We start from the raw sequence: 15,148 nt of genomic DNA on the forward strand, positions 1-15,148 counted from the left end.
TTACATGGAGCAAAGCAGCTCCTGCACCGGGACCTTCAGCACACACCAGGCAAAATGGGAAGGGAATGGGAAACTTAGAGGCAAACCAGCACGCCATGGCACACATCCAGCCCAGCTCCATCGCCTTCCCTGCAGCGGGATCCCCCCCAGCGCAGGGTTCTGCTGCTTATTTTTTGAAAGGTCCAAAATCAAAGAGATTTTTGCAGGAAAAGGGAAACTCACCCCCAGCCCTGCAATACTGGGTACAACTCCATCTCCTGCCCATCCCATCCTCCTGCTTCCAGCTCCTCGTTTGGGCTCTCACACATGTTTTCTGGTCCTCCCTTCCCTTTGACCCCCTCTCCTGCCTCCTCCTTATTTATGTGGCCCAGGAGTCACTGGCTACTTTATCATTCTCCTCTGAGGCATTGGCTGCTGCAAATCACCGCAGAGAGAAACTGAAAACCAGCATAGCTGGGAGAGGAGCTGATGCCATCTTTCAAGCCTTGCAATTGCAGCTCTCCTAAAATTACAAAACCGGCATGGCAAAGAGTCTTCCTTCAGCTCCGGTGTGTCACACACACACACAAGCATGCAGAAAAGAAGTGGAAAAGCAAGTGGAAAAGCCCTCCTCGATGCCCACATGGCCACCCACGTCCTCGGGGCGCTCAGCTGGAAGAACGAGCACATCTGGGCACTCCCCAGCCGGGAGACTGCAGCCCTTCATGGATGGTATCACTGCAAGGGATATGCACAGGCTGGGGAAGGGGCGGAATTTCTGCAGAGGGGGACAATGCCAAGTCTGGCAGAAATTGGGAGGGGATGATGCAGAAGATGCTCAAGCTACCGTTGGAGTTAATTTTCCTAAAAACTTGCTCTGCAGCCAAATCAACAGCTGAGAAAAGATGCTGTTGTTCCTCCCTGCCGTGTTTTCTCGCCTCTTCCCCATCCATCTTGGCACCAAGAATCCCTCAAAAGCCCCAGTGTGCGGCGAGCGCCCGTGCAGAAGCGCCTGCTGGAGGCAGCAGCTGTGCCCCACCGCCCGCCGTCTGCCTCCGGCCACCCCCAGCACGGCCACGGACTTGGCACCGCCACCGGCATGGGGCCAGGAGCCGCAACACGTGGTGCCATGAACAGCTTCGGGGTCGGCCACGCTATAGCCCCACCGCCACCACAACCCCCTCACAGACCCTGGCAGCATCATTCATTCGGATTTCACTGGGGTTTTTACCCATCCCCATTGCTCTGGTAATGGAGAGATGATGGCATCTGCAATTTTTTTGGAGCTGGGCTTTCCCAAAAAAATGCAGCCCCCGTTCAGCTCTGTCCCACCACTCCCTACCCTACAAGGGAGGCACAAGATCAGCCATCCTCCGGCAGAGAAGGCTTTTTTTCTTCCAAGCATCAACTCCAAGAACTAACCTGGTGCTCCTGGGGAGCTGAGGCGACAGGAAAGGCTCCATCATGATTTATCACCAGAAAAAGGTGGGCTCCAAGCCCAAAAGACAGTCTCCTTGAGCTCACAGCCCCTCTCCAGGCAAAGAGCAATACAGCAAATGCATAGAAGCAGCAGACGTACAATGAATTAAGACTTTGGTCAATTCTGATTACCAGTTTAATTGCCTTCACCTTTTTTTGCATGTGGTTGTCTCGTACTTTTAATTACTGCAAGCAAAAGAGCTGCCTAGCCTCCTCTCGCCCTCCCACTTCCAGCCTTCCTCACTTCTGAAACTGTAACAGATTTAAGTGCCGGGATTACAACTTAACACCAGCTGAGCGAACCGAGGTTAAGCTCGAGTGAATAAAAAAATTGTATTATAGAACTTCAGACTATTAAATGGGAAAAAAAATGGAATGAAGAAGATTAGGGAAGCAGCTAAGAAAAGCAGCATTTAAAAGATTAAGCTGGGAGGTTTTTTTTTTTTTAATGCAAGCTCAAAAGATTAAGTCCATGTTTTTCCAAAAGATGGTGATTTTGGGTGTCCTTGATACTTGCCGTGCCCAACTCATTAAATCGTGAAGAGGCTTGATTTCTGCCACTCCCCAACAGCTAGGGCCTTTGTGTAGTCCCAAAAGGACTTAAAAAAACCAAAAACCATCAAACCCACGAGTTTAAACTCTCCCCTTCGAGCAGGTCAGAGAAAGTGGCTCTTGGAGCCAGGTTGGCACCAGCCTGCTTCAGATGTGTGGTCCCCCCTTCCCAGCATCCTCATCTTCCACAGCCAGGATGGACCCAAGAAATGCCCCCACCCCATCTGCCTTTCAGCATCACCATCCAAGGCATCCAACAGGACCGTCTTCTCCGAACTAAAAGAACCAAAACAATGACAATTTTGAGGCTGACATCTCTAAAATGGGGATATTAGAGCTGGCCTGTGCGCAGGGGCTCTCCTCCCTACCCTGAAGTAAGACCAGGTGGGTGTTTTGGGTCACAGACCCTGCACTGCGCGCCCCAAGGGAGCATAGCCCAAACCTCACAGCTTCACAACCACAAAGTCCCATCCAGCCATCATATGCAGTGCAATGAAAATTTACAGGGATTTCATTTCATATATATATATAACTGTGTATGTATGTGAGTATATATATATATATATATATATATATAAAATATGTGCATTTGGCCTCTCAAATTCCCAACACAAAGAAGCGCTGTTGTCTTGTAGCCTCCATCAGCGTCATAAATCCCTATATCCACTAACACCCTGAGGGGACAAAGTGTCACTGTGTCTGTGCAGGTTAATTCACAATGCAACAGAGTCAAAGCAACCAATTTTTTTTCCATTTTCCTGTTTAAATTGCTCTAAGAGCAAAGCCAAGGTCTCCATGGGACACCATCGAGCTTGCAACTATCATGAAAACAAAGCTCCTTGACTGCATTGCAAACAGCGCTTCAGCTAATTAAAAGCCAACTCATTGGAATACCTAATTGACTTTTCTGTGCAGAGAGCTTGCTCCAAAAAATCTAGCCTTTCTAGAAGGCACAGTTGGGCTCTGGATCCAGCCCTGCTGCTCTGCACCTTAGGTAGCCTCGGAGGGGAAACCACTGCACTTGGGTGATGATGCCTTCCAGGATCTTTAGCTCTCAGGTTCCTGGGTGTCCGGAGCTGATGCGTGGCCCTGTGGGTTATACTGGAAATTAAGCAACAACAAAAGAAACACGAACCATCGGTCCTGGGTCTTACAAAAAAGAAGTAGCAGCCGACCTGCCCTGGGGCTGACCGATGGAAAGCCACCGCTCTGCCTCGCCTTCCTCACCTTCTGGGTGCCAGTGGCCCGGCGGGGACCCCTGCCCGACCCCTGAGGGGACAGCGTATTGCCTCTGCTTTGCATTTCTGTTCTTATGCTGCGTCTCACGCCTTGTAGAGCTTTGTTATCCCCTCTGGAGGAACTGGGCAGAGGATTTAGCTTCTCCATTTCCAACTCCTCTCCCTGCCAACTCCCCACCACGCAACGTCCCTCTCTGTTTTAAAACCAGTGCTGTCGGTCGTACTGCGCAAGCTGAGTTTTATTGGTCACAGTGAAAACCCAGCAAAAGCAAGGTCTCTTCTCAACCAAACCCCTCAGTGGCTGGTGTCACACGGTTTCTATAGATTTAAGGTCTCTGGCTGTGCACAGCAATGCAGTGAAGTGAGGTGGTGGCAGGAGGGGAGCAGCACAAGATACCCCAATGCGGCTTCTTGCTGCTCCACGAACTCTCCGAAGAGGTGATCTAAAGAGATCATTTCCAGTGTTACTGGCCATGTTTGTATTTATTTATTTTTCCCCACTCCAAGAGCAAACCCTGGGGCACCAGGTATTCCAGCCCCTTGTGCTTTTTTCAAGGTTCGAAGCGTATTTGAGAGTCGTATCCTCTCTTCAAACAGAAGCAGGGAGCAAGGCAATTCCTGCAAAGCAACCAACCTCATTCAAAAAGAAAATAAACAATAAAAACAAGAGAGAGGGAAAGAAACCTCCCTCCTTTCCAAAGGGAAAAAAAAAAACAAAACAGAAGATAAATCCAAACCAACCCCCCTGCGCCCCAGGGCTGGTAGAAGGTGTCCGGATCCCAGAGTCTGTTGTGTTGGTGGGAAAAGCCCAGTGACCTCCAGCCGCCATCGGCAGCCCGACCGCCCCGTCCCGCACTCGCCAGGGTGCTCCCCAGGCACGGGTTCCTTGGCGTTGGCTCCTTGCCCCGTCCCTCCCGCTGCAGAAAGGCCAGCGGTACTCGGTCTGAACTCAGCGATGCTCTGGGCACTTGATTTTTCATCATGCCAAAGATGTGTTTTCTCCTTTAGCTGTTGCGGGTTTTGCTTTTTAAATTCACAGTCTGATCCAAAAAAGAGAGAGAGAGAGAGAGAGAGAGATAAAGAGAGAGACTGGATGAAGTAGAGGAAGAGGAAGAGTTTGGAGCGGGGAGGGAGGGAGCGCGAGGCACGCTGGGCTCTTCTTCTACGCGTAAAACTCCTCCTGCTTGTCGGGCTTCTGGTACGTCACATTGGCTTGCTTGGGCTCCTCCAGCGTGTAACTGCCCTCATCCTTCTTCTTCATCCGGTAGATGAGCAGCATGACCAGGAAGGCAGCGAAGAGGGCTCCCACCACACCGCCCACGATCACGGCTGCAACACAGAGAAGCGGCACAGCCATCAGTGCAAATAATTTGGGGAGATCTCTTTGGATTCCAGCTCAGTTTTCTGCTTTGCAAGTTTGCGAGCAACTCTTCTCCTGAAATCCATGGTTAAGAAAACCGAAAATGAAGGTGAGGGGCTAATGCAATCGCGTGATTCAAGGAGCTCCAACTAGCTCCCAGGCGCAGCGATGCGAAGGGTGGGTAGGACCCAAAAGCATCTACTTTACAGCTGCACAGTGGGTGATGGAGTGGCACAGGGCAGCCCAGGCACAGAGAGGTCCCTGCGCAGGCTGTAACCTCATCCAAGGAGGGTGCAGAAAGTCCCCCATTTGGGTGCCTGCCGGCATCCACCATGCTCAGCTGAAGACCACTAGAACAAGGGCCACTACACTGTGCCATCGCCTCCGGTTCCCTTCAGCTGGCAGTGGGACACTGACACCTCTGCCCCATCTCTGATGTCCTTCTGGCTGGGACAAGTGGCCGTCCCAGGGCACCTCTCTCCTATCCTGCGGTCAGAGGTGGCCGGGTGGCATTCAGCCAGCACCTCAGCACGTCTTTCCACTAACATCCTATTTTTTTTCTTGGAAACCCGTCTTAGCAAAAGCAAATTTTGCACAGCTCTGTGCTCTCCTTGCAAAGCTGTGAAGACCCCTGGGAAGCCCCCAGCACAGGCTTTGGAGCCGTCTATTTTGGCAGGTGAGCATGGGCTATTCCAGGCTCAACATTTCCCCAGCACCCTGCCAAGGACTGACCCCTCTCTCGGGGCACTGACAGCCCAGATGTCCGTTTCCCCCCAAACACACCGGATCTTCCCCCGCAAGCCCACAGCCTCCGGTCTCACCTATCAACACTTCTTTCCTCTCCAGGATGTTTTTCTGGGGGAGCTGAGCAGCCGAGTTACCAGAGTCTATCGTGTTGTCGATCAGCCCCGGCTCCGCATTCTTGCCCAGCCCGGGTCCCGACGGCTGTGTCACCACAGCCATCACCTCGTTACCGAGCTCAGGACGAGTCGTCTCTTCCTCCTCCCGGATCTCAAAGTCCCCGCTGGGGCCGCTGCTGACCGGGACCTCCAGCTCGTTGTCAAGGACTGTTGTCACCTCCCCTGGCTCCATCTGAGAGAAAGGACAAGATGGAGCAGAGGACAAGGACCAAAGGATGGTTCCTGCCTCCAGCAGCTCTGATGTGTCCAGAGGAAGGACATCACAGTACCGATGACAGGGTGGCCCTCTTAGCAGGGAACATGGGGGATAACGTGGGGTGTCCCTTCCCTGTGTCATTGAAGTGGACGGTTGTATTGCAGCAAGCAACACAACCCCACATCTTGATGGTCACCAAAAGGCTGAGGCCGCCATGGCTGAGCTGGACCATTCTTGTCTGTCCCCATCCCAGGTGCCCTCAAGATGCACAAACTCTCACCTGTTCCCTGTAGCTTCCCCCAAAGAGAGCCCCACATTCCAGACCCTCATTTGGGCTCTCTGTCCCTAGTCTAGACCAGTGGCTGGCTGCAACATCTCACAGATGCCTCCTTGCTAGACATGAAGTGATGCAACGGTTTGTGCTACAGCAACATAGCAAGTGTAAGGATTGGATGACATCAGATGAGCCCCAGGGGGGTCCCTTCCCTCTCCCTTCAACCTGTTTTCATGGTTGCAGCCCTGCGGCACAGGGCAGGAGCAGGAAGATGGGTCCTTCTCACCCAGGATGTGGAGCCAGCCCAGCTCCCTGCCATGGTCCCTGACCAAGCCCCCTTGGCAAGGAGGCGAACCCAGCTTGGATAGCAAACATGGGCCAGGCAGATGAGCCGTTCCATCCCCCTCCAGCCCAGCCCTGACCTGTTCATTGCCTCCTGCGCATCCCCACACCTGCAGGTCCCTCAGGGCCAAATTGCCCCTGACCTTCCCCCTTGTCCCGGCAGCCTGACCTGCTACTTGTCCACACGCTGAGCTGGACCGCATTGAGAATCCCTGAGTAAAACCTCCCCGGGATCCCTCCTTCGCAGGGCAAACGGCTCCCTCCACGGCTGCCTCGGGACACTACAAATCAGGATGAGCAAAGAGCTCAATGGGCCAAAGCCCGGGCGGGCAAGTAGGAGCCCTCTCCATGTCACGTTGCCCCCGGCATGAGCGCACGGCTCACTGCTTCCCACAAGCAGGCGTTTTTGTGACAGAGATTAATTGAAGGTCAGCGAGAGCCCAGAGCGCTATACATACATATACGTACACAGAAAAGAGGGACTAGTTTAGACAAATCACTCCACCTTTCAGTCAAAGCGGGTTTCAAAGGGCCCCTGAGGGGCTCTGAATGAGAGATGGATCAGCAGATTAAATCCCCTGCTCAGGACACCCGACAGGCTGGAAATGCACTGTCAAGACGTAATTGTGGAGCGCTTGGGCCTCCCACTGATGGGCTGCGAGTTGGGAAATGGTACGACGAGCCCAGACACCAAACCCAGAGGAAAGCCGCTCTTTCCCCATGGGGCGGTGGTACCCCCAGCCCTGCTCCCCTCCTGCCTGGGGAAGCTGCTCTGGAGCAGCTGGGCAAGGCAGATCCAGGGGCACCGGGGACGCGTGGCACACCCCTGGGTGTCCCCCATCAGCTCTTGCACCAGCCCCGTCACTGTGCTTTGCCCATGCTAGAACCCCCACCCTTCAATCTCCCCTCTTCAGCTCCCCAAATGTTCCGTTCTCTGCAGAGCTGGGAAAAGCCCAACCTGGCTTGACCTCCCTCTGAGCAACTGGCTCAGGATGGATCTACCCCAAAGGCTTCGCATCACCATTGCTTGGCTTCAAACATGGCCCACGAGCCCTTTAGCAGGTGAGAAGAGCTTCTGCCTCCTACCTGGGGGGCTTCTGTGGGCGGCAGCGTGGCAGGACTGGATGGCAAGGCAGTGCTTTTTTCTGTGAGGTCTGCAGTCCTGGAGGTGCTTGGTTTTGGCAGCGACCTGGGCTTGGCTGTGCTGGTGGGGACAAGCCGTGACGTGGCCACCTCTGTTGGTGTGCTGGTTTCAAGGATGGAGGTGGTGGGTGTCTCCAGCGTGGTGGCCCGGGTGGTGGCTGCCTTGGTGACAAAGGGGAGCAGGAACCTCCGGACAGTGGTGGGCTTGGCAGTAGCTATGGTGGTGCTGGTGGTGGTCGTGGCTGCGGTGGTGGTGGTGGTGGCTGTGGTGGTGGTGGTGGTGGTTGTGGTGGTAGGGGAGTCGCTGGCAGTGGTGCTGGTGGTGGTTGCTTTCCAACTGGGGATCACTGGTGTCTCTGTCGTCCTGGGGATATACAAGATGCTGGTTGTCTGCTCGGGGGTGGTGTCCTCAGCAGGGAATGGTTCAAAGGGGGTTGCCACAGGCTGCACCAAGGTGGTAGGCAGCACGGCCGCCGTGGTGGGGAGTGTGATGGACGTGTCCGTGGTGAGGCTCACTGCCGTCTCAAGCCCCGACTCCTGCTCAAAATCTGAAAGAGGGGGAGAAGAGCAAAGGGTGAAGCTGCAGCTGCCCCAGCATTTCCCAGGGCTGACACCCACCTGGCCTCACCCCCCAAAAAAATGAGAGCATGGATTGGTTACAGGCTCAGCAGAAACCAAGTGCTGCAAATTCCCACATGGTGGCCAAAGCCCCTCTCTGGGGTCAATGAAACCTCCATAACTTTGGCACATGCTATTGCGCCAGGGAAAGGTTAATCCTGCCCAGCAGGACCAGAGACTGAAATGGGAAATGGAGTCACTTGAGCCCAACCTTTGGGACCATCCCCTTTGGTTTTGTCTAGGACAGGGCAGGAGGGTGGCTCCAGAGATGGGCAAGGGGCGATCCCCTCCCTCGCGTCCCATGGCAAGCCCCTCTCCTGTCCCACTGAAACCTACGGCCAAGCTCCCCAGGGACCCTTCCCTTGGAGCCCCGCAGCTACTTACACCCCGAGCCAGAGCCCGAGTAGACATCATCCAGTTCATCATCCCCAAAGGGGTCATCATCCCCGGAGCCCTCCAGGTCCACGGGCCTCTCGTAGTTCTCATTGCGCCAGCGCTGAGCCTGCGGCCGAGTGGGGAGAGACGCGTGAGCAGCTCCAGCCCGACTGAATCAAGACCGGTCCCTGCACAGACACCCCCAGACAGCCCTCACGGGGTGAGGCACAGCTTAAATGGGCCAGGGAAAAGCAAGACCAAGGGAGCAGGAGCGCAGGCAGTGCTCTCCAGCTGAACCACCCAGAATTGTGGGGTTTTTTCCCCAAAACAATTTGCTGCCAGAAATCTTTCAGACAAGCTGACATTTTGTGGAGAGCTCACATTGACTCCGATAACATTTCCCATGGAAATGAGCCCACTGGAAAAAGGGGCGGGGGGAACAACAACTGCTTTTGGAAACTGTTAGAAAAATTATTGGTTTGGTTCTCCAGCTCACTGTTCTTTCATTTTAGATGATTTTCATGTGATTCCTGGCACAGGTGTGACAGTAACGCACACTATCAGCTGCCATAACATGGAAAGTCTCAACATGAAACAATATCAGACTTCAAATATTCCACCGCTCTGCAGCACCGCTAAAACTTGAAGAGCCCTTGCTAGTAGGGCTCTTAAACATCTTGTTTTGCAGATCAAAGTGTTGCAAGGAAACAGTTTGACACTTCATTACAACCCAAACAAGGAGGCTTTGATCTGCAAGATAGCATCAGATGTTTCAAGATGTAACAAGCCAGGTTAGTGCTTAAATTTAAAATAAAGGGGTAGAAGGTTCCCCTTCACCTATTAGGGCATTTTACCTCTTGACAACAGCTTCGAGTTTCTTTGTTTTCATTCCACATTGGAACGAAAAGGAATTTTGAAAAGTCAGAAGGGCCCATGACATAGAAATTTGGGACTTAACTCGCATTTTGTCCCCACATCTCTTCTCCTGGAGCCCATCAGCTGGCAGGGGAGAGAAAACCCAGCAGCCCTTGGCTGCAGCGAGGTGCTCGGGACTGGGAGGTGGGAGGACACTTTCCAGGGGCTGCAGGCTGATTGCTGCCATGGTGCCCAAGCCAAGGAGATGTCTGCTGCCCAAACCCTGCCTATATAGTCACCGGGGTGCTGCAGATGTACCACATGTGTCACACACCCACGGTGACAGCATGAGCACATTCCTGGGGATATAAATCTCTCAGGAAGGTCAAGGGTAGTTGGGCTTTTAAGTGTCTGTCTCTCCTGAAAGCACTGATGAGCTTTTTCAGGCTGGATCTATTCCTTTATCTCCAGCAATAGCAGCGCTCTCCCCTGTCACCACAGCCACAGGTTATATCCTGCCAGTCTCCAGTGCGCCCTTTCCCAGCCACCGGGAAGACTCAGTCTTTTCCCCAAAGACAATGCACCATCCTGGAGTTTCAAATGCACGGTCGCCAGCAGCTCACTGAAGAAGGCTGTTATCCACCAGAATTAATCTGCAGGAAACTGGGAATCATGTGTCCCCTTGCCGAGCCACAGAGGCCAAGCCCCACTGCAGCACGAGGCTGAGGATGGAAGCGATGTGCTCTGAATCTGGGAGCTGGTGCTGATCAACCCTGCAGAGATGCTGGAAAGCCCAGCGATGGCCATGGTGCCGGGGAAACAGCCTGGAGAGAGGACGGACCAGGAGAGACAGGATGGAGGCAGGAGGTAGCCAAGAGCGAGGGGGACACATCCCTGCGAGGCAGGAACTTGCTTTACTTCCTTGGAAATCAAGGTGTCACCAATGGGTGACAAGCGAGACGAGCTCGGTGTTGCCAAATGATTTCAAATAATCCTTTGCTCTGATCTATGGAGGAACAGGCTCCAGCTCCTGGAGAGGATATGGTAAAAAGTAGGGAAAAACTGATGCACCAAGGATCAGTGCAAGTGATTTTGCTAAATAAGTGATGTCTCACTGGTATGCAACAACAAAATTAATAAAATGCAATAACAAATAGATGCCCAGGCAGGATCTGCTGTAGCCCAGGGGGAAGGCAGTGGATAGAAGTAAAAGACCCCAAGAACCACCTTTGGTTTCACCATGCAAGTTTTCCATGACTCCCCAGCACAGACTCCAAAACATTTGGGTCAATGTCCCTCCTGGATCAGTAGGACAGAGCTATGGAGCTCACCCGCTGTGAAATGGCCCATCCAGGACTTCTCTGTCCCTGTGTCCAGTGCGGGGAAGCCAAGGACCAGGAGATCCCAGGGGACATGCAGGGGCTGGTTCAGTGTCTTTTGAAGGCTGATGGGGTGCACCACCCATAGGAGCCCATAAATTATGAGACAGGCCACCAAAACTGATGGGAAGGCAAGGAAAAATTGCAAGGTTTGAGGAATGGGAGGAAGAAACATTTGGAGTTGCTTTGATTTGCCTTTTGATTATTACACCAAAAATATTGAGGCTCACCAAGGAACGAGGAGACCACTGTGCAGACGCTCCCCAGACCACCCCTCAGCCCTGCCAGCTAACGCGGGCGAGTGCCCTGAAGGCCAGATTCTCTCTGTGTGACCTGCAAAGCCTCACTGTAATGGGAGCCACATGGCCCAGCTCCATCCAGCCCAGTTCTCCCTTAAATTGGAACCAGATGAGGCAGCTCCAGCCACCGACTCCTCGTGCCTAGACTGGGAAACGAAAATGGAAGTGCACAGCCCCAGCATGCCACACCAGCCCCCATCCATCCATCCATCCATCCATCCATCCATCCATCCCACAGGGTGGAGACCCAGCACAGCCAGCGTGAGTCCTGGCTCCGCTTTGCCCAGGAGAAAAGCCTGGAGCAATGCAGCGAGGGCAAATGGGTAGATGCTGGTGAGAAACGTCCAGCCCCAAATCCAAAAGCAAACCTTCCCATGAGAATAACACCCCCGTATTTTGCTCAGACAGCAACCGAGCCCAGCACCCCCATGCTCAGCACATGGCCAGGGAGGACTCCCCAGGCACCGCTGCCTGATTCCAGCATCTTCCTGGGGCACCGAGGGATGCTGTGCTCCGGCCTGCAGCGTGTGGCTCCCCAACATGACGCACATGTTTGGAGCTGGGACCCTTTCCTCCGGTTCCGTCTCCTCCCCAGATCCGCACCCCCTGCACTGTGCAAACACCATTGCTCCCTCCAAGTTGAGGGAGCAGGATCCGTGCCACAGCCCCAGGGGGATGCATCTCCTGGAGCCGCTGACTGCAGCAGGAACAACTTCACAGCAATAAAACACTTCGCAGGGCCAAAACTCGCTCTCCGGAGACAACTCCCCCAATGTGAGAGACGTCTCTCCCACGCCTGCCCCTCACCCGCCAGCCTGCAGGAGAGCAGATATGTTCTCAGCCAGGTTTTGCCCTAAGTGGATTCCAGAGGATCGGCAGCGATCCGTGGAGTTTATACCAAGGAGGGACTATGGCAGCCTGTGGCCCAGGGCAGCCCGCCAGCAGCCCAGCTCCAGCTGCTGCCTGACCAGCTCAGTGCATGTAATACCAGCTCCTGCACGAGCAGGCACCACGCCGTGGTTGCACTGCAATATTGACGAAGATGCAGTGTTCCTGCTGCTCAGGGCAGGTGAAATGGGACCTAAAGTGGGATGGCAGAGAGTTTCCCTTCTCTTGCTTGTCCGCAGGTCTCCAGAGGCTGCTCCCGAGCCGCTCCTGCGTGCAGCAGGACAAACCCATGGCAAGCAGCAACGCATGCTGGACAACCCTTTGCCCCTCTCCAGCATCCTGCATCCTAGGATTGCATCTGCCCAGCATAAAACCCTAAATAACCACACAGCCAGGCCCAGGCACGGGGGGACCCCCTGACTGCGGTAAGCACAGCCCCAGCCCACCACGCTTCACAAAGACTTATTGATAAGACTTGTGAAATATCTCCAGGTGTTCCCAGTGCAGAGGGGGGGTGTTTGGGACACGGCTGTTCCCAAAAAAGCCCCCATGTCACTCCACTCCTGAGGCACTGACGTAAAGCTCCTCCTGGCCAGGCTGCCCCAGCTGCAGCCCTGATGGTATTAGGTCAGGCTCATGCAATAAATCTTGGGAACAGTCGGTGTTTATTTGGATTTACTGCTGCTTAGATCGTTAATACCCCACGTGCACCAAGCCCCGCAGTCGTGCACGGCCCCCGGCCTCCCCCCAGCATTGAGGGGGCTGCTCCCCCTTGCACAGCTGGGATGAAGCAGAGAGGAATGGTGATTTTGCCAGCCCGGGAAATCACAAATCACGCAGGACGGCAGCTCCCACCTCCCGACCTGCGGCTGCCTCCCCATCCGTCACAGCCTGCATCACAGCAAAGGCACAGCTGGCTGGATTCGTCCCAAAAGAGAAACTTCACTCAGACTTTATCGCTGACACAGCAGGCTCCACGTGGTCAGAGCAAGGTCGGAGCGAGCCCGCTGGCAGGACCCCCCGGGTGTGCTGGATCCATCCCCTGGAGCCCCTGGTCCCCAGGGATGGTGGTCATGGACTGTCCCGACCCCGCTGCAGGAGGGACAGGGCTGCTGCCCCAGCAGGAGCCCCGGAGCTGGGCTGCAAAGCCTGCGCAACTGCCAAGGATTGCCAACCCCAAGAGAGGGTTTTCCACCGCATGGATGTCGTGCCTGCCTGGGGCTCTGAGTCACGCAAGCCGCATCCGCACACTTGATCAATCTCCTCCCGCGGTCGGGATGGGGGCACCCGCTTGCAGGAGTCCCAGGTCCTCTGTGCAGCCCTCTCTGGGTGTCCGACGCAAAGCTGGGCAAGGCGGGCGGAGGCTCCTCAGGGCAGGGAGGAAAACCCCGTGTGATGCTCGTCCTGGCCCTGGTGCCCGCTGCCCCACGCCTGCCCCTGCCCTGCCCTGCCCGCAGCGGGATGCCGAGGGCCACCGATTAGCCAGCTCCAGCCAAGGGACAGCAGCTCCCATCCATGCAATTACAACTTCCCAGCTAATGGCTCTTGGCAGGGGGTTTCGTTAACCAGCTCAGCCCTGCTTCCCCCGGACGGGCTTCATTAGGGAAATTAAACCAGCGGTCAAGGCAAAGCTGCTGGAGGCACCAGGGCCCAAGACGCCGGCTGGGCCTGGGGGTTGCATCGCCTTTGGTGATATCCAAGTCCGTGGGAGGCAAAAAGAAGCGGAAAGATTTAAATGTGCCCTGCGAGGTGCTGGTTCTCTGCCTGGCCATGCTCGAGACTGGCCTGCAGAAAGGAAACCGCTCGTGCCACGTCCCCGTGGCTCAGCCCATGAGCCAGTCACTGCCATGCCAGCCATGGGGACAGCCCGGGCCAGGATCCGGCTCTGGCATCATCCAGACCCCAATCACCTGCCTTATGTCCAAAAAGGTCACAGGTCTGCTGCTATAAAAGCAAGCTCCAATGCAAAGCAGCCTCTATAAGGCAGAGCCAGAAAGTCAAATTTCAATAAACATTCCTGCAGTGCTCTAAATGACCCAAAATCAGTGCCAGACCCAAAGGATTTGGATGTCAGCAGCTCAGGAGGTGACATGGCCACTACATCAAGCTCGGATAAGAAGAACATCCCCTACTTGATCCCGGAGGACTCTTTTGCTCCCACAGCCACCGCAGGGCTGAGCGAGATCAGCAGGCGAGGACGCCCACCCAGCTGCTCGCTGTCCCCTTCGGTGCCTCTGCTCCATGGCTTGGCTGGACCGGCCGGGAACAGCAGCCAAGGGGCCGCAGTAGTGCAAATCACACCCAAATCCTGTGCTAAGAGCCTTGGAAAGCGAGAGCTCAGGCCCTTTGGCCCAGCACCATTGGAGCTCAGCAGGGAGATTAAAGAGGCTTCAATCCCTCTCCGTCTATGTGCATCTAACGCCCCCAGCACAGCAGACACCCATCTGGCCCTCTCGTCTCCCTTTATCGAGGTGGGTAACACTGTTTTATGGGTGAAAAAAATTTAAAGCTCAGGAAAAGGGTCCCACTGACACACTCAGCCCTCCCACAAGCAGCTCTCCGTGTACACCAGAGGATTTGGGGACTTAAAACATGAAGAAACCAAGGCACAGAGGGGACCTGTCCGCCACCTCTGTGTAGAGTAGAAGCATGCTCCTACAGACCCCTCTGCATCTTTGGACGTGTCCTGGGGATGGGCACCAGCTGGTCTGGGTCCTCCTAAATTCCCTGCACACCCTTGCTTGCAGGGTGGATTTGGGTGTTATATTTTTTTAGGGTGTTCCCACTCCATGGCAGGGCTTTCAAAGGGCTTCTTGAAATTCCTGACACCTGCCCTGAACATTGAACCCCCAATGTGCTGCCCTTGCAAAAGCAATATTCACTGCTGAGGGTCTGCCTTTCACCCCGGGAGGAAGGGAGCCTTATAAATCGATCCGTCTTTAACCACGGGGAGAGGCTGGGAACCTCCCCGGGATGCTCTCAGGCCCTTCGCCGGTAGCCATCGGCATGGCAACGGTCGCCATGGAAACCGCCTCCTCCATGGCGACGCATCCATCGCTGGTGCGGGGTGATGGGTGATGGGTGATGGGTGATGTTCTCCAGCGCATCCAGGCGAACCGGGGCCGGGGTCTGCTTCCCCAGGGGTGTCGCGGGCAAGAAGGAATTAAACGGCCTCATGGGGTGGGCTGAGGGGGGAGAGGGGGAGAAGAGCTGCCTCGGAAAGCACGGAGGAGCTCCCGCGGAGGCAGGCC

The 15,148-nt window shown here is 54.9% G+C and overlaps 1 protein-coding gene across 1 annotated transcript in view; it reads right to left on the reverse strand.

Moving 5' to 3' along the window:
- Nucleotides 1–2,572: 2,572 nt before the first annotated feature.
- Nucleotides 2,573–15,148, reverse strand: part of SDC3 (syndecan 3) — a 45,395-nt gene continuing 32,819 nt past the window's right edge. Inside the window, exons 2-5 of the mRNA XM_075522412.1 lie at nt 8,486–8,603; nt 7,427–8,031; nt 5,430–5,700; nt 2,573–4,577 (exon numbers count right to left, since the gene is read on the reverse strand). Of these exons, the coding sequence (XP_075378527.1) occupies nt 4,411–4,577; nt 5,430–5,700; nt 7,427–8,031; nt 8,486–8,603 (1,161 nt within the window). The 3' untranslated portion in view covers nt 2,573–4,410. The remainder of the gene's footprint in view (nt 4,578–5,429; nt 5,701–7,426; nt 8,032–8,485; nt 8,604–15,148) is intronic.

The sequence above is a fragment of the Mycteria americana genome, chromosome 21 (genome assembly GCF_035582795.1).
Source record: "Mycteria americana isolate JAX WOST 10 ecotype Jacksonville Zoo and Gardens chromosome 21, USCA_MyAme_1.0, whole genome shotgun sequence".
Classification (NCBI taxonomy): Eukaryota; Metazoa; Chordata; class Aves; order Ciconiiformes; family Ciconiidae; genus Mycteria; species Mycteria americana.